Genomic DNA, 19,995 nt, shown 5'->3' with positions numbered 1-19,995 from the left:
GACTTCAATCCTATTTACATTCCTCCGTCAGTTGCCGTTTGCAGTGTTCTTATGTGCCGTCTGTGTTCGCCTGTATCTACACCGCCCCCGGTTCCTATATCGTATTATAAAAGGCTGTTGTCCCCCCCTCTCCGGCCATTAATGAGATAATATAGCTTCCGTAGATCGCGGCCATCGATGAAATTGCCAAACGGTAAAATTGTAATGTGTACCTAAATTGCTTGTATCAATTCGACGGTAGTGTTTGGTATCGCAGTTCCCTTCGCCGCGTAACACATATTTACGTTAATAATCTTATATATTGAATGTATACACGACTATTAGGTTTGTGTATAGTGTACACATTTATAGTTCTGCTCACGTTTGTCGAATCTCTTGCGGTATGTATATTATTAAAAAAATATTATCTCTATTATTTATTTTCTGTTTTCCATAAATAACATTCGATGACTGTGTGCTCATTTGTGTGTATGCGTTTAAAGGTTCGTCAGTCTGAATTAAAATTTTGAAGTCAACCTACGCTACAAAATTAATTTCCAATTTATAGTAATTATATTTATGGTAACCGCAAAATCAGAATTTGTTACCTAAGTCTTAACCACCCTGTTTATTTTTGGGTGATGGCATAACGTCATCATGTTAGTCATAATTCTGATTTTGTGGTTATAGATTATTACAAATTAATTGCCCATTATTTTGTATGGTTTGGACTTCGAAATTTTAATTTTGGGATGTTAGACGTATACGGACTTAGTAGTGTTTGAAACTATGTGCAAGTTTGCAATTTTTCTCAGTGAACTTACTTTGAATATTTTTCTACACAACAGAATATATTGAAATAAAACCGGTTTTGAGGTCTTTATTGAATAGGGTCTTAGGTGATATTATACTTCGCAAAACCAAGAGCTCTGGTTCCTCTCAGGAACTATTTATTTTTAAATCTTTTAAATCGGATCACGTTGATAGGGTGGTCTGTGACCCATTTACTTAGGAAAGAAACGGTGGGTTTGAAAAGATTGTCAAAGATTAAGGTGGATGGAAGTTTATATAAATTAAGGAGGTCTGATTGTTATTGGTCTAGTCGTAAAACTTTTTGCAGTAAGAGTATAGACTAGTCCACATATTGTTTGGACTAAGTAGCAGCAGTTGATACATTTTAAAGTTGACGTTTTGCTGCTAAAGAATTTGTGATTTACCGAATTATCCATTGGGAAGATTGTAGAAATTTAACTTTACATAATTATTTAGTTCTGTATAGTTGATGAAACTTGGAACTTGGAAACAATTTATTATTTTTACTTATAAAATCTCATGACTTACATATTTAATAAACTTGATGTTTAATTGTTGCGCTTCACCATTTATATGAAACTTGGCAGATATATATGTATACTTTTTTTTGTTATTTCAATAACAATATCGTTTTATTATATTTATTATATAAACGCTTCGTAATTATTCTGTTTAATTAAGATTACTGTTTAAAAATGAAGATGCCATTAAGAATTTAATACTTCATCAACCATCTATTGTTTTCACTTTTATAATTAAATAATAAACGAGAAAATTTAGAATTTATATGGCTGGAGATAGTTGTATATCTAGAGCATTTTTTTTTGACATTAGCCATTTTTAAAAACAAATTTGATTTATATTTTCAGAGTCTCGGGTATTTTTAATTTTCCTTTTAAATCCATTGATTATTTAAATTTATAAAATATAAGCTTGTTCTAAACTTAAAAAAAAACCGAAATATATTTTTTTTTGATAAAAATAGTATAGGTACGTGTAGCTTCAAATAAAGTGTGTGTGTGTCATATACGCGTAAAAAACTTATAATACTTGACTTAAATTTAATGTTTATGGTATTAAGGATTAATACACAAGGTAAAATAATGAAAACCGTGTCGTGACGTTGTTTACAAAGTGTACATTTTCGACAGTCTATTTAGTAATTTATGTCGCTTTTAATGGTTTTAATCAGCTAATAGCAGTTATTAGATTTCAATGTAAATCTTCTGGGATTTAATAAAACGGCTATGAGGTTTTTACGTTAAAGATTTGTTTGCATACTGACGTCAAATAGTATTTATAGCGCTAGCTCTGTATTTTAACACGTAATTCTTAAGCGGATTAAATCAATTCTTCGTTTACTTATTGTTTTCCTCCTCAGGTTACTGACAAGTTAACGAAACAAAATTGTTAGCGCTGTCTTAAATTGTACAACGTCTAGAAGTAATTATACTTTTAAAATGTTTTTACTTTAAAAATAATATTGGAATTATTCACTCGATAGTTAAATAAATTGTTTGTCCACAATGAATAATTATTGTGTGTAAGAAGATAATAATAATTAATGTGTGTAAAAGGCCTTTTGCAATTTTTGTCGGTTCATAAACCACGGGAAGACGGCGTATTGTATATGCAATTTTGATGCATCACTACTTGTACCGTCCCGTATTATAGCCTATAGGTCATTGTATAGTATTATGTATATCCGTGTAAAATACTCTATAATGATAGATTAACGTGCGTTGATATTATACTTAAATATTAATCATCGTTTGCCCAATATGTAAGTATCAATAACGGTAATACCTATTAAGACATTGATACATTTCCTGTTTGTTTTTTTCAAAGGATTAAGGATCCGGTAAAGCGAGTATTACATTTTATGTTATCGTAATCGAAAATATCTTAGGAATCACTGTATTATACTTGTTTACCATATATAGTACTTTAGACTAATGTTAATGACACCGAGTGAATTGATACATTCCTTTTTGATTGTTTATTATTGCAAATATAATTATTTGTAAACGGTTAGGTAAACGGTAATTATTTTTTAATATTAATGTTATTACTAAATATCTAAAACAATATCTAAAATAACTCTTGCGAATTTCTTCACGCTACGCTTTGATATAATACGTTCTGTCAATCAAAACCTTATAGAGTAGTTACGATTATTAAATAGTATTATTAATCTGCCATAAAAAAAAGTTACCACCTTTTTTAAAATGAAAAAAAGCTTTATGTAACCAAATTTTTTGTTGACCTATATTATTATTACTTTCGTTTTATGTACTCTGTTCTCGTATATTATTATTTCGTACACAGTTACCATAAATCAGATTTTATTTATTAAATATAATTTGTCAGGTAGACTACAATAAATATTAATACATCGTACATTCTAAACTAAACTAAAATATAAAAGAACAAAGAGTAATGGAAACAGGGTTTTGTTATATTTATACATGTGTATAGTGTTGTGACTCCAGTGTGTGTGTATATATGTATATAATATATTATGTGCGTTCGTGTGTTTATATATATATAGCGCTCATTAAATATTAATAATCCCCGCTAAGAAAATATCGATTAACCTTTCTGGCGATACTCTAACGAATTGATTGGTCGAAACCTTGTAGTACGCGTGCTGTGTCCATGCATACATATTCGAACTCGCGTGTATTATGTAAAAAATTTAGTCTGTCATCTGAACAACTCTTGTACTTCTTACTTACCTAATATTATATTGACTTCGGGTGTACGTTTTAATCGCTTACATCCGTCGCAAGTATGTATTACTTATAATATTATTATACTCAAAACCATGCAGCCGTATATTGATATACATTTATCGTGGCAATGCACGTCGATTAACTCTGTGAGAAATAGTAATAATTATAGCTTGCCGTGATTCTGCAAGGTATGCCATTAAAACAATACTATATTTATGTGTGTCTATATGTATAGCTGGTATTATGGGTTCTGGGTTGGTATACTTATATATTATAATATGTACGCTCGCTCGGATTTGACGTGATCATGCGATTCGCGATCGCGCAAACACTTTTATTAATTATAATTTGTCCTGCAAAATTAAACCGCTGTAAAATTAGCTCGTATATTTTAATCGGATGACTTTTTTTATTTTTAATATTCCCACCTCGCCCCGTCCCACAAACATTCCTCCATGCCACCGATGTGTTACGACCAGCCGGATTCGTCCCAAACTCTCTCTCCTATCAGCAGTGGCGGTGGTTTACGACCGCCGGGCAAAAGGGATCTCCAAATTAAAATAAACGAAGAGTGTTTCCCGCATGCGATTCTGCTGCCGGTGCAGTAAAACTATATTATTATAATTATAATATATGTATACACGACTTTCTGTACTCCGCACCACTGCGGCGCCGGACATGCATTCAATTCTCGTCGGCGCGCATGTAGTTGTATACGTTCGTTTATTACGATTATTATTATTATTGTCATCTATTATTATTATTATAATAACTTATAGCTACTTAAACCGGAGAGTGGACATTCAGTTCTTTGTGCGCGGTCTGGTCTCTCCGTCGTATGTACATTCAAAGGTTAGGTTATAATATTTAATAACGTCTCCCACCCAACGAAAACAGAACGGTGAACTGTGAGTCCGTGAAATAATATAATATTAAAAAATCGCTACCACCCCACTGACGTCAAAACGCGGCCGTTCATCTACGCGACAACCCGTCGTATAGGAATACTGCCGTATAACCCACATCCGTCGTCCGCGCTTAATAATAATAATAATAATAATATTGTATTATAATATAATGTGTATAGTGTAGTATACCACTTCCCGGCTTAATCCGATCTCGTTGCGCTGAGCTGGTTATGGAGATTCTTTCTTGTTTCTTCAAAATGTATCGTCCGCGGCGGAATACAATATTATATTGTGCGTATATGCCAGCTACGGAGTGCGATTGCCACCATTTTTATTGATCGGAATATTTTTCTTTTTTCCCCTGAGGGGTAACACAATTTTACGAAGTTGTGCTAAAATAATAATGTATCAACATTTTATCGCGTTAGATCCATGGTCCCGCCGGCGCCTCGGGAAATGTCGAGCTTACGATTCGGGTGTTGACCGGACTCTACGCGTTCTGCGGTTTTCCCCGCTAAACCATAATGGTGGCGGTATGCTGTCGAAAATATGCGACCAAAAGTATGTGTGTGTGTGTGTGTGTGTGTGTGTGTGTGTGTGTGTGTGTGTGTGTGTGTGTCGGCAGGAATTTACAATAGAAATTGCCCAAATCACTGCTACTGTTACCAAGGTGAAATGGGACTAAGAATGTGGGTTTCAAATATGTAAGTGCAAGCCATATTATAACATATGTATATTATACATAAACATTGTATAGGTATAGTATGCACATCTTTGAGGTAGGTGTAGGTACACCTTCAAATATTGCACTTTTTGTGTTGTTCGTACTATAACATAACATATAATATATGTATATTTTTTTTAGAACTCGCGAGTTAGATTATGTGCTCGCGTACTTAAGTACTCGAGGCTTATAACGGATTTATAATATAAATCTGATGTAGTCTTGCGGATGAAAAATACAAAACCGTTTTTACTTGAATCTGTTATTTTTATTTGCATTATTAACAGTGAACCATAAAAATCGCTTAAAATGCGTTGTATGTATAGGTACAGTAGGTACAATATGCATTTGTTTATAGTTTAATTCAATTTAAAAATGTATGTTCATCTCTGTTCTTAAATAGGTCGTATCGTCGTTGTTTATTATGTTTTTTAATCAGTTAACAGCCATCTAGTATTTTGTTCATGTCGTATATTATTATATCTTTGTGTGTATAACGCATATATAAGGTTGTCTGATCGTGGACGGATAGAATACATTATGTATAATACGTGCCTTTAATCTGTTTAATTATTTACAGTCTAGAAATCTCGTTTTATTATCATATATATTATTTTACACAGTGAACATCAAACATTTTGCTGTGGTGTTCTTGGCTACTGCTGCAGCTTCTTAGCTACGTTATACATTAAGTTTCGATTACATAATAAATAAGACCTTGTAATGATCATGTATAATTTATTACTTGTCATAAATCATTTTCATTCTTATATTTTATATATTTATTATTATCATTATTGTTTCTTTTGAACGAAGGCATTACAACTTTTATTATCGTTCTTAGCTGCCATCCCAGAGGAATCTTATCCCATATCTCCCGGAACACTCGCTTAGTCTCAAAGTTAAATTTGATGTTCGCAAACATAGAGTGATTTTTAATATTTCTTTTTTAGTATACTTTCCATTTAAATTAAATTCATTATTCAATTACAATATATTGTATGTCAGTACGCTTTCATAAAACTTAATCATTGTTTGGTGTACAATTTAATCAGTATATTAATATATTATTGATGCCTATAATTGTATAATTTAGTCGAATATGAAATAATTATCAACGACTATAAAATCATTGTATTCATTCGTAAATTGTATTATACCGTTATATAATAATTGTATTTATTGTTCGTTGAAGTCAAATTATTATAGTATATATAATTATTATTTTTATTTTTTGTATAATACGTTTTATACCATTCAAAACGTATATAAACATAATAATTCATGTATTAGATTTCAAAATTATACATTAAAAAAAATCATAGAGTAAATAGTATAGCTGAATAAATTCAATTATAATATGTAATTTATTTAAAACAAAATTCAATAATAAACTGACAAATTTACTTATGGATTCGGAAAAATATTTGAGTAATTACACAATACCGGGTGATTTATTTAACGTAGAATACTCATTACTCATAACTAAAAAAGTATTGGTTTTTTGAAAATACTTTTTTTACAAGGTTCCAAATCGTTACAAAACAACGTTTTCATTAAAAAAATATGTTTGGAAATATTATTTTTCCTTATAATTTGTTTAATTTTTTACTTTTTTTAATTACAACATACAGTTTTAATTTGATCTTCAATAGCAAAAATATTTTTTCGAGTATTTTTGTGTACAAAAATCGAATTTAGGATGAGTAGCTTATGATTAAATATTTTAAGTTTAAATGGGCGGAATAGTGGATCAACATTTGAGAGGGTAATCGCGTACCTCACCACTCCGCTCATCAAAATTTTAAATACTATAATTCATAAACTACCTGCCCTAAATTCAATTTTTATGTATTAAAATACTAAAAGTAATAACCTGCTTTAGAATATGAAATAAAAAATGTCAAGGATAAAAAATATTAAAATATATATTATATATTATATATATCAATAAAAATGTTGCTTTTAACTTCTAGAAACTATGTACATTTTTTTTTTCAAAAACATTTATATATTTTGGAAATAATGAGTGTTTAATGATAAAAAATTCACCCCGTATCTTTATGAAAATATATGGCATATAGTGATACTCAAATATCACTTAAATGACAAGACTCTTTTAGGTGCAAAATGGTCAAGTGTAAAATATACAACATTCAAAAAAAGCATATGACACTCTTCATAAAATTATCTTCTTATTTTTATTATTTATTATTTATTATATATTTAAAAAAATATTTTTCTGTTAAGAAATATTTTTCAACAATCCTCTTTTATGGTTATTACTTATTACTGTTTATAATATTTATGTAGAATGAAAATATTGGTATATTATTTTATTAGAAAACTAACTACAGTTCTTCAACTAATATTAGAAAAAAATTGAAAGTGTTTTTGATGGTATTTATAGTCCCGTGTCTTGATAATAATTTTTGACCGTATTTTCATATGCGTAGATAAATTTGAATAATTTTTTTAATTGTTTCATGCATACCTATGAAGTTATTTATTATTACTTATTATGCATAATATTATATGTTTCAGGTGCTTGAGTCCAAGATCTGCGTATTTCTACGAGTTTCCTCCTGCTGGTAAATAAACGTACTTTTATTTACTTAACCCGTAGTCAATATTAATGATTTGCGTTACAAAATAGTAATCGCTTGACGGAGAGTAATTTCAAGAAATTATATTCATATCCATATATTAAAAAATAATAACAAATAAATATCCATTCGTTCACGATAATAGTATTATAACTGTAGATGACTTTCTGTATTTTTATTTCTTATTATTTATTTTTATTTTGTACGGTGAGTTAATTAAAAATGAAAAAGGTCCTTCCACTCCATTCCAAAGCTCGTTTATTCGGTACACTTAACAGAAACGATATTAAAATAAGAATTTCCATCTTCTTTACATGAGGCAATGACGGTGGTGGAAAGTTGGGACCCTACGAAACCAAAGAGTGAGAGAGATGAAAGACCTTTTTTCTCTTTCACTCTTTCTCTTCTGTTTCTATCTTTCTGCTCGCTTCCACCCTTTTTTTTGGACCAGGGAAACTCAGCAATTTCGTGGTTTTCCCAAGGCCAAAATGGATTTCATTCAGTGAGCCCGGGATAAAATTTAAATGGAAATTAGACGGGATCCCGGGGGAGGAAACCTGGTTGTGGAGGATTTGAATCGCTATCGGTGGGGTGAGGGGGGATTGAAGTGAGATAGACGATATAGTGTATGCTCGAAAATGGGGTTCGTTTTCCAAAGGTTTCGGCATATTTGTGGCAAACGTGTCGATGTTATGTTCGGCAGGCAGGTTCGTGCGTCAACCCGAGCACACCTTACCCTCGTTGATTTATTCCTATATTTCCTTTGCGTCAGTGTGCTCTGTCCCTAAAATAATTGTAAAATTCAAAATACCAAAATAATATCTTGTCAAAGGTTACAAATTCATTAAGTCGAGGTTTGTGTCTTGTGCAAACATAAATGATGAACATGGATCTATAGTAGTAATAAAGTTTAAAAACTACATGTTTTAAATAATGTGATTATTTCTGTAATTTGTTTTACAGACCGACCCGGCAAAAAGAAGATCACATTGACGCGGTTTCTGCGGAACTTCAAGACCCACAGGAGAGATAAATCGCGAAGTCAACAAAACGTTTCAGCCCGGGTAAGGATGATACGAACTATTTTGCTGTTTGCAATGCGCGCGAGAGTAGTGGTCCGGGTGTGCACTTTGTGTTAACTACTGTCGGCGGAAATACTGTAATCAACACACACACTACTGTAATCAACACACACACACACACACACACACACACACACAAACTACGAGTCTGCATATGTATGTGTGTGGATAAAATAACGCGCAGCTGTTTCTAAAGCTTTTATGCGCGAGATGGTAGCGGCTATCCACTCGTCCGTGTATTCGGTGTGGTTTGGTGATATTATAGGTGGTAGTTTCCTCATTAATCGTTAATTAACGTTTCAAACAAGGAGAGAACGGTTTGACCTCCTTTTTTTACTAAATCAAATGGCATAATTAATTCCTATACGTTCAAAAAAAACATTCCAATGGAACGCTTATGAGACCCCCCCCTCCCTCTTCACCAAATCTCACAAGTAACTATGGTAACCGCCATATATACTCGAGACTGATATATAACTAAAAAAATTTAAGGTACTATAAAATCGTTCGGTTAAGTATCTTTTTATATATGCATTTTTATATGTATATTATATATATTATTATATTGTGCCCTAGTAATTTTTTTCTCGTCTCTCGTTTTTTTTTTTAAATTTTATTGATCCGTCTCTTTCTTTTTTTTCATCGTGGCTGTTGACCCGAAAATGTCTGTTACGTTTTCATTTTATATTTCAAATACGACATTTCGGTGAAGGTATATAATATACTAGCGGCTATAGCTGGTACATACAGAAATAGCGGCAAGACGGTGGCAATCACGCAAAAATCGTCGACGACATTTCCGTAGAAAATCAATCCCCTTTTATTAATTTACATCGTGGAAGCAGCTTACCGGTGTAATGATCTATGTTCGGTTCTTATATTTATTTATACTAATTTCTGTGGCAATAAAATTCTGTTTTTACGATTAATTATAAAAACTATTTGTTCTCCTATGATGTATTACCTACATTTTTAATCTACGAATAGGCGCATATAATATAAAACTAGTTTTACTTATATAATAACTTTTTTTATTTGTCATTGACTATTATTTAATTTATCTTACTATAATAGTTATTATTAATAAAATTAAACTTTTAAATTATCATAAAAAGTCATTGAAAAATAGATTAAAACTAAGAAAATTTAATTTTAAAAATCAGTTAAATGTTGGTTATTGTTTTAATAAATAAGTAACTTTTCACCAGATTATATTTTTATTGCGTCCCCTAAAAGCGTAATAGTGGTTTTTGAAGGATAAAATATGATCTCGAATAACCATTGCAGTGTGTATACGTACCTACTTAATATCTCTTTATATTTACGAACCCGATGGAATTTCGGTATTTTACTTATATTTTGCACGAATAATAATTGGTTGTTTTATCCTCGTCCCGTCGTTCAATATTAAACAAACAAAAATTTGCTTTATTTGGCGATAACATCACGCTATAATCCAATTGGCAAAAGTAAGTCAACAAGTAGATATTATAATAAAATTTGTAAGTCCAATTAAATTGTAAATTAAGAATATGCTGCAGTATTGTCTATACACCATACAGGAAACAGTATAGACGATGTTATTTCTAACATTATATTATATGCCAGCCGAATATATATTTTCCGGATTGCTTCTGATAAATATTTAATCGTCTTATGTTGTTTTATGATAACACGTAATATTATTATATGAGTACCTGCGGCGGGTAGGTCGTGTGGGTCGTGTATGTGTACCCTGGTGACGGCGACGATGTGTCAGTGGAATACCGATTCGAGGATTTCTACATATTTGCATGCCAATCAGTATATAGGGACCGGCGCCGGATTTAGTCAAAGTAAAAGGGGAGAGGAGGATTGGATGTAAAAATAAATAAATAAATCCCTCGAGATTTCCTATTTTCACTATACAGTATATACACACCTTGATGTCGTCGCGGATGTTCTACAATCAAATTCGCCAAAGTACATGTATATTGTATATAACATATACATATATACACGTCACACACACACACATATATATTTTATATAATATATATGTATATATGACTTGTTTGTATGTTTATATTTTTCACCTACAACGTACGTACGTATTGTCAGTATTATATAAATATATAGGTTTTTTTATGATATCTCGTGTATATACAATATACATATATACATATATAAACTACGGCAGTAGCCCATAACCTACATTTCCGGTGCTTGTATATGTATAGTATGACGTAGGTGTGTGCATACTGTATAGGTATATAAAGCATTAGTATAGGTATATATTATTATATTCAACGTATATACAAGTCGTTGCCCGAATTTGATTCTCCGAGGTCACGACTCACTGGCGGTAACCGGTGATCCGACACCGGGTTCTTGTTCGTATCTGCGCTATGCCGCTATGACATCTCACACCCGAACAGATTTAATACGAAAAGAAATATGTAATATATAAAAGAACACATACGATGCACTGTAGCCTATAAATACAGGGTGATATTTTTAACGTAAAACTACGCATCAATTTTTCTGTGAAGTTTTGAGTTTTTTGAACGAAATACCTTAAGGGTATACTTAAATCTGCAGAAACCTTAAAAATCAAAAAAAAAAGTTTTCAAATGCCCCCCCTAAAAAAAAAATAAAAAAATAAAATGAGACAAAAACAAAAAAATTACGAGAGTGCTGGTCCCACGATACATTTGAATTAATTTATGAATATTATTATGTTGTATTGAATTGATAAAAAATGTGTTAAGAAAGTAAGGATATATTCTTTGCAAACTAAACCATATTATTGTTTGTAACAGACAATATAGTAACAATTTAATGTTGAATTTTATTAAAATATTACATAATCGGTTGAAATGCCAAATGTGTACCCGAACCCGATATTCCGATCATAATATTATGTTTATCGAGAGAGGTAGGTAGAAAGTAGATAATAGCGTCGTTGCAGATATTGTAGCGGTTTAGTATATACCCCAACTGTGTGATTGCACCGCCGCTAAGAAAAACGGTAAATGAATACTCTAGGTTGTTACGGTATTATTTACGTTTATTGAAGTTGTATTCATGCACATGCGATGGAGGTAATGTCGGTGGTCGCCGTGCAACGGTTGGGAAACGTGTTCGTTTTGGAGGTACGGTGAACGGACTGCAGATACTTTGACTGAAATGATCGCAAAGGGAGCTTTTTTGTGAAGGCAGCGTTTGCTGCGTCGAGCGGGTACGCGTACGTCCTTCAGAGATAAGTCTGATTGACGAGTAGTCAATGTGACATGGGTAACTCAAGAACTGTGTAGAATTTATAATATTGTAGTATGTAATAAAATATAATAATTTATTACAAATGTACAGTTTATTACAATTTATGGTTTAAAAGTCTTAATATTTTTTATGTAGTACTATTATAAATACCTAGTCTACAAAAGTATAACGATAGTTAATATAGAACTCATTATAATATTGAACATATAGGTAGGTATGCATAATATGTACATAAATTGGTTTTAAGCTTAGGTTTTTCATCTATTTAATGAAAATGTAACGAAATAAGAAATTAGTGAACTATTTATTTAAATATTGGAGAATATTAAAAACGAGTATATTAGTGTGTAAATTAGTTGTATACACATAAATTTAACAATGAAAATTATTTATTTATTGGTGTCCCACCCGGCGTTGCTCGTATCGAGGATTTGTCTCCTGTTAAAAATGCTAACTCGGTATGATCTAAACTTTGTTTCGTTGTTTAATACTCGTTGTAATTGTGTTCAAAACTTAAAAAATCTTAATCGGTCAGTCAGGATAGTAGGACACGTTCGATTATATTATATTTATTATAACTATCCCGTTCCAGTGATACACGCTTGTGATTATGTGAACTGTATATATTTACAGGTAGTAGACCCTTTGAGGTGCGTAAATAATTACGAATGTTTTATTAACACGCGTGCCACGGTGCTTATGATGTGTATGTAGGTTCCCGGGAAATGTTCGAAAAATTAAGCGTTAGGTATACCATATTTTGTACTAAGTTATATGGGTTTGATCAAATATAAAATACAGACCTAAAGTGATATTGAGTCGTAATAACCAATACCAATCTTAAAATAAACAAAAATTAGTTTTTTTTTTCTGAACCGTAGGTACCACTGTTGTATTCTTGACATCCAGATGTCCTACATTTCTGGTGGATTTTCCTGAAATTATCTTTCGTATAAAACTATAAACCCTGCCCTGACAATTACAAACACAACATAAAAAAAAACAGCCAAATCGGTTTTGCCGTTTCTGAGATAAGCTGTAACAAAGAAAGTAGTTTCGCGTTTATATAGTTAGATAATTTATAACTGTATGTATTATAATAATTTAATATTAATTAGTATTGACGTAATTATGGTGCAAAATCCAAACTGACCAATGGTAGACCTGCCACTATTGGATCTGGTAATATGTGAACCGGCCTTCTTTTTTGTTTTCATTATAATTTTTCTTTCACTGCGCGTGCAACAGAACATCGCTATAGAATTTTTAAACGAATTTAAAAAAAACCTTAAACGTTTTCTATAAAAATCATACAGTCCAATTTATTTTCCGTTCACAAAAAATAACCACTCTGTATAAATGGCATAATGGGTTTGTTTTATTCGACAGCCTAATAGATGCTCCGTCTCAGTCAATGCTGACTGCGCACTGTATTTGAGACAACGACTTAACGGGTGCACTTCAAAAATCCCTAATCGTCCATGTATGTTATATGATGTATCGTTATATTTTGTGCCCGTCCGAATCGTCGTCGTTGTACTTTTCGGTTGTTTGTATATACCGCCATACCGGAACTCCGCGTCAGAGAACGTACACATTCCGACCACCAGTGGATTTCTATGTGTAATTTCTATGACCTTAGAGACCGACATGACACCACTCCACCACTCCACCACTCGTCCTCTCCAGTCATTCACCGCCGAACTAGCAGCTTTCGATTTTTCTCTATCCTATCCTCCGAAAACTGTACAATGCATATGGATTATAATATAAAAACTCATGAATATAAACATTTAGGTTTTTTTCTTTATACGCATTTTAATCGAAAATACTTTTTAATATACAAAAAACTCCTTTATGTTTTTGTCATCCAAGTAGCAGCAGGCGCCGTTTCACGACCACATGGTTAAAAAAAATACGATTCTCGAAAACTCAACTCTTATATTAATTTGTACGCATTGAGCTTATATTTTTGTATAAATACATATCTTATGGGTATGTTTGAGATCATTTTGAATTTTATACTAATTTGAAGAAAAAAATACTTTATGGGAGTTGTCATTCAGAGTAAAATATAAAAAGTAAAATAAAAACTTATAAACTGCAGTTGTAAGATTTTTCTCAAAATTAATTATTAGGTTAATGTAATAAGCAACATACTTGAAATAATAAAAAAACAATTAAATAATTTAACATTAGCCGAAAATGTGTTATAGCGTATGAGACATGCTGCTCATACAGAGCACTAAGAAAAAACACCACTTGTGCCTTATGCTATTGAAGTCTTGGTTTTCTAAGCCGCCGTGTCGGATCGACGTTTTTGGATTAGGTGTGGAGTAGTATGTTTGGTATATTTATTATATACATTTTCCTTGTCCGCGGATCGTTTCCCGCTCGACTTAGGCGAGAAATCACCAAAATTCCCCCTGAATCTTCTCGCGTCGTCTGTTGGCCTTACATCCACACTAGCGTGAGTGAGCGCACACATGACACATACACACAAATACACATACACACACCCCTATTTCAGATTACATTCCATCCCTTCCCACACACACCGAATCACTGTATGTAATATAGTGTATGAGTATTAGTGCCGTCGGTGGAGGGGTTGAAGTTACCGAACGTTTGGCACGAACCCTCAAATTTTCCATCTCTCGGTCGAATTCCAACTAGCGCTCGTCGTTTTTTGCCAGTACACTAACGCATTATTTTATATGGGTGTATACACAGACTAACACACACATACACACACACACACACACACACACACACACACACACACACACACACACACACACACACACACACACATATACATAAAATATATTTTACACATCGTGCGCACTAGTACCCCCGAGGCAACCTGTGGACAGGTTGCATAATTTTTTTTTATGCTTTTCCCCAGTTGGCAGCATGTATACATACTTATGTGTATTACAACAGTCGATGGTACCTAACTTTTTTACACATATTCGTATGTGTATTTACAGAGCAGCTCGCGACTTATTGTATGATTTGCATGCCTTAATTTTGATTCGTTCTATATACTTTTACTGAGACGCCCAAGTGAGTTCTAAATTTGTTTCGCTGATGCAGATCGCCATGGGGCAAGATATAAACATTGTCGTTGCATACTTCATAGTTTTTATGATGTTATTGTGTTTCTAACGATATATTTTACGATTTAATTTTCACGTCATGGAGAAAATGTCTGAGAAAAAGCATTATATTATGATTTATAAAGCGTTTAACCATAAAATGTAAAATTTTTAATCCGGTAAATTTTTATTTTTAAGTAATTTTTCCCAAGTATTTTGTATTATTTATGATGTCAAATAAATATGCTGTTGAATTTATTTTTGTTCTTTCATATCTATCCAACATATTATACTGATTTTTTTCATATTCAAACATTTCCATAAAATATTTAAAGTTACTATGAATGCTTTTAAGAACAAATCACTGCGCTTATAATTAGTTTTATATTAGAGCTACAATAGTCATCTCATCTATATTATATAGAATTCAACTAATTATATCATTATAATACGTTTATGTTAGGCTAATCGTTCGACAATAACTATGTTATATTTACTACATTCTCGAGGCGTCATACGATCGTTATGCTAACAAGTATATAGTAATCTAATTTTTTTAAACTCGATTTGTTTGCATTTTGTCGATTTAAGCTACTTATATAAATGGAAAGGTGAGAAACATTTTAAACATCTCATAATCCAATTCAAGATTTAAAAAAATATATATACATCCCAATAAATATATTAACCTTAACTAAAAGTTAAAAAAACTGATCTAAACATTTAATATTAATTTTATTGATCTAATTTTTGATAAATGTATTGTATATTGTATATTTTTAACCAAATTCTGATGACACGGCTCGGAGTTTTGAATAAGCATTTTAGGTACACCTCGACTGTGGCCTTAAAAACCGTTCTTGTATATTTTTACTGAAATTGTATACTTCTGTCTTAAGGTACCTACAGTTTTATTTGGGAATCCGATTTATATAAATATATATTTCAGTTGTTTTACTGACATTTGTTTAAGGTACGCGTATTTGCATAATATATACGTGTTTTACAGTCTACAATTACATTCAAGTGTTTGGAATTGAAAATATCTCTCTGCATATTTTTAAAAACCACTTCTGATTGGTTGGGGTGGGTATAACTTTTTAATATCTACATGTTTTTGTTAGTTTCAAACAGTTTTAAAATTTCAAAACAAAAAAGTTAAACCGATAACAGCTGTAATTTTCATATTAAAACAAACGTATATTAATAATTATTGTTTTTTAATACCTATTCGACCAAATATAATAATTCTCTCATAATTGTATATATCTCAATATTGTGTTATTAAAATTATCGAATTTTAGAAATTTTAGTAACGAATTCATTATTTAATTTACAACGACAACGCGATTAAAAAGTGTATTGTCGGTGTTCATTGATTTTATGTGTATTAAAATGAAAAAAATATATTTTTTATGTAGACGTTTTATTTTTTAAATTTGTGAAATCCTGTTATAGACCGTATTTAAAATAACTATTTTTTCCATTAGTATTCTGGTTGGTTTTCTGAACACTTTTTATTTGTTTAATATAATTCAACGTGTTTTGAATATCATATGTGTCTATTTTAAGTTTTACTTTAAACAATACGTGTTTAGTTCAATTTTAGATTTCAAAACAATTTTAGATAGGTACCTACTTCGATTATTACTTATTTTTTTTTATTATTAATTTTAAATAAGCATTTTATTTTTTCTTCTCACTACACAACAAGTAAATTAATAAAATATAAATGTATCTAAAACATTATAAATATTACACAATATACTGAAACTAGATCTATCACTACAAGGATGTGTGTCATTATTTGTAAAGTAATAAATAATTATTACGTTTAAAAATAAATGTTCAGCCATTTTATTCAAAATTATCCTGTAATATTTAGTTAAAACCACTTTGATTAACCTATAATTTATGCGGTTTTCACAACTTCCTAGGAAATTTTTCCAAACATCTTACTAATCTTACTCATCTTACTTTGTTCGAAACGCGCATAGGTACTTAATATTATATTCATAAAATGTGTTGATTTATTTTAGACTTATTATTTATGATATATTCGTAAACGATTTTTTTAGTATTAAGTCTACTTTTTATCCAAAATGTGCTTTACATACAACAGTAGTGTATGTCATACAACAGTGTTGTAATGCTACGACACAATCTCATTATCTGATTCGTTATAAACACATATATTATACTGCTCTTATCGTACAGAACCCCACCGAGTCCTAAACCCATTTTGGCAAGGCGCCATTTTGAATCCAAAAAACTTTACTTTTGTACAAAGTTCAATATTAGTTTAAGTACTGTTAATGTATTATTTGTGAACTTGTTTTAATTGATTTTTATACAGACCTGAAGTATATTTGCATTTTTTCAATCCCTAATGATGATTTGTCACTCTAAATCAATTATAAAATAATAAATTATTATGAATGACTTATTATTTATTAACAATAGAATTTTCTGAAATTAATTATATTGTGTTTTTTATAATTAATCAGTAAGTCGCATTTTATATTATGTAATTGCACAAGTTGTTATAACTAATTTTCAAATATTAATAATTTTCTATATTCAAATTATTATAAATTAGTTAGTTGTGTTAATAAGTTTTTTAATTAAATAATAAATAATTAAATAGATGATGAACATTTTATTAATAATAATTAATATGTGATCATTTAGGTCTTCGAAGTTTAAAATTGCGTTAAATTGACATGATTTAATATTGTATAGTTGAAATAAGTTTAAAAAAATGACAACTAATATTCTGGTGAATCAGCGGAATCGACTTAAAATTAAATTACCTCGTTCACATGTTTTATTAGATTTTGGTTTTAAAAAAAAATATTTAAAAAGTATTAGGTATTTTTTCACTCATTAAATTATAATAACATTAATTAGACGATGGCGATGGTCACTGCATAAAGAACTTAAATGTGTTTATGTGTTGTTTCTACATATTATAATATATTATAACATATATGTAATAAAATATGATAAATTATAATATAGTCCAATAATAATAATCACTGTTATGCAATATAATTCTAGAGTTATTTGTGTTGATTTACTATTTTTACTACCTATTTACACGGTCAACGAATGAGTTAAACACTGTCATCATCTCTAATGTGTGATGTCGTGATGCCATAATGTATAACTGCCATGTCATAAGATACAATTATGTCAATCATAGGTACACTTTTTGTGTATGCAACAATATTATACTATATTTACCTATTTACTTATCTTATAATAATATCATGTGGAAAAAATGTAACTTAATAAATATACCAATTTTAACATCAATTAATCGTGTTTCAGGCCAACACTCCAGATTGTTTGGGCATGACAATGATGGATAACAGAAATCGTTGTGTGCCTATGTCCAGCAGAAACCATGTCGGCAATCCATCTGGTTTTGAAGAAACCATCCATCGGGTGAGTGAAAAAATAATAATAAATGATCCCTTATTGTAATTTGAGGCTTTCCCGCCAACTCGATTTCGGGTCTCGATTTCGTCAAACATTTCCACAACAAACATATATTGTATTACCTTTTTATTTTTTAGTCTTTATTAAAACATATTTTTATCTCATTGGTTTGAAAACTTGTGCAGGTATTTGTAAAAAAATGATTTTAACCATTTAAATATCTACGCTACCAACATTTATATTTATATATTTATTATTTATATGCTTGAACTCGTAACGTGGACTATATACGAACTAGTTTTTCATTCCGAATATTCGTACCTATTCGTACACGTATAATATACTATATAGGTACTTATTTTCTACAATTTCGGAGTTATAAATATAATTTAATTAATTTACATCATCATATATTTCACCATGTTTGCGGTGGTATAAAATAATAATAATTTTACATCGTACATTTTCCGATTTTTTTCCGTCGGAAGTACACTACCAAAACGTAGGTCGCGGGTGAGTCGCCCATTTATACACCTGCAAATTATTTCTCGTCCTGCGTTTCGACTAAATCTACGAGACCGTAGGTATATATCATACACAAATACATAGTGTACGGTTTGGCACACCGGAGACTTTGGGGAAAATAAAGCGCATACGATTTCCGATCGCCGCCGAGATCCGATCACTGCATAGGGCGTTTGGAAAGAATGAAATAATAAAAAAACAACCCTGTCCCATAATAAACAACGGACATCAAAGCTCCGGTTTTCGCGTTTCCTCGTTTTTTTATTTTTATTTTTTTTTATCGAAATAGTTTCTCTCACTCACTGCAGAAACTCTGTACGCGTAGGTACCTATAAGTATAGGTGTGCCGTTTTATTTGTATTATTTTTTTCGTGAGTCGATTTCGCTCCATTTCACCCACCTCCCCTCTACCTCCTCCTCTTCCGATACCAGCTGCAGCCGCTTTTATAATATATTATATTCCGGTACTCGCGAGATCGTCTACTCTTGCACATATTATTATAATATCTGTGTTTTAGTTGGCGATATTGTATTCATTGCGTAAATAGAACGAAAACGTAGTGGTGGCGGCGGCGACGGCAACACGTATATATACACGCGTATTATACCTACGCTAATAAACAACATTAAAGTCAGATTAGGTGGTGCGCGGGCGAGGTAGAAGCCGAGGCGAGTCATTAAAAACTTTTCAACGCCGCCGCCGAGTGTATACGCGATAGAGAGAGAGACAGAGAAAGAAAATCCTATGTATACGTATAATACGTTTGCCCCTTTTTTCGACCGCCCACGCCTTTTGCGGTCTCGCGTACCTTTTTTT

General features: G+C 31.2%; 1 protein-coding gene across 1 annotated transcript in view; it reads left to right on the top strand.

Annotated features, from left to right (window-relative positions):
• Positions 1-19,995, top strand: part of LOC111033771 — a 79,618-nt gene that overhangs the window by 49,604 nt on the left and 10,019 nt on the right. The window contains exons 4-6 of the mRNA XM_022314686.1: positions 7,704-7,750; positions 8,729-8,829; positions 18,543-18,659. Coding sequence (XP_022170378.1) covers positions 7,704-7,750; positions 8,729-8,829; positions 18,543-18,659 — 265 coding nt within the window. The remainder of the gene's footprint in view (positions 1-7,703; positions 7,751-8,728; positions 8,830-18,542; positions 18,660-19,995) is intronic.

The sequence above is a fragment of the Myzus persicae genome, unplaced genomic scaffold, assembly GCF_001856785.1.
Source record: "Myzus persicae strain clone G006 unplaced genomic scaffold, MPER_G0061.0, whole genome shotgun sequence".
Taxonomy (NCBI): Eukaryota; Metazoa; Arthropoda; class Insecta; order Hemiptera; family Aphididae; genus Myzus; species Myzus persicae.
This window is presented reverse-complemented; position numbering and strand designations above follow the sequence as displayed.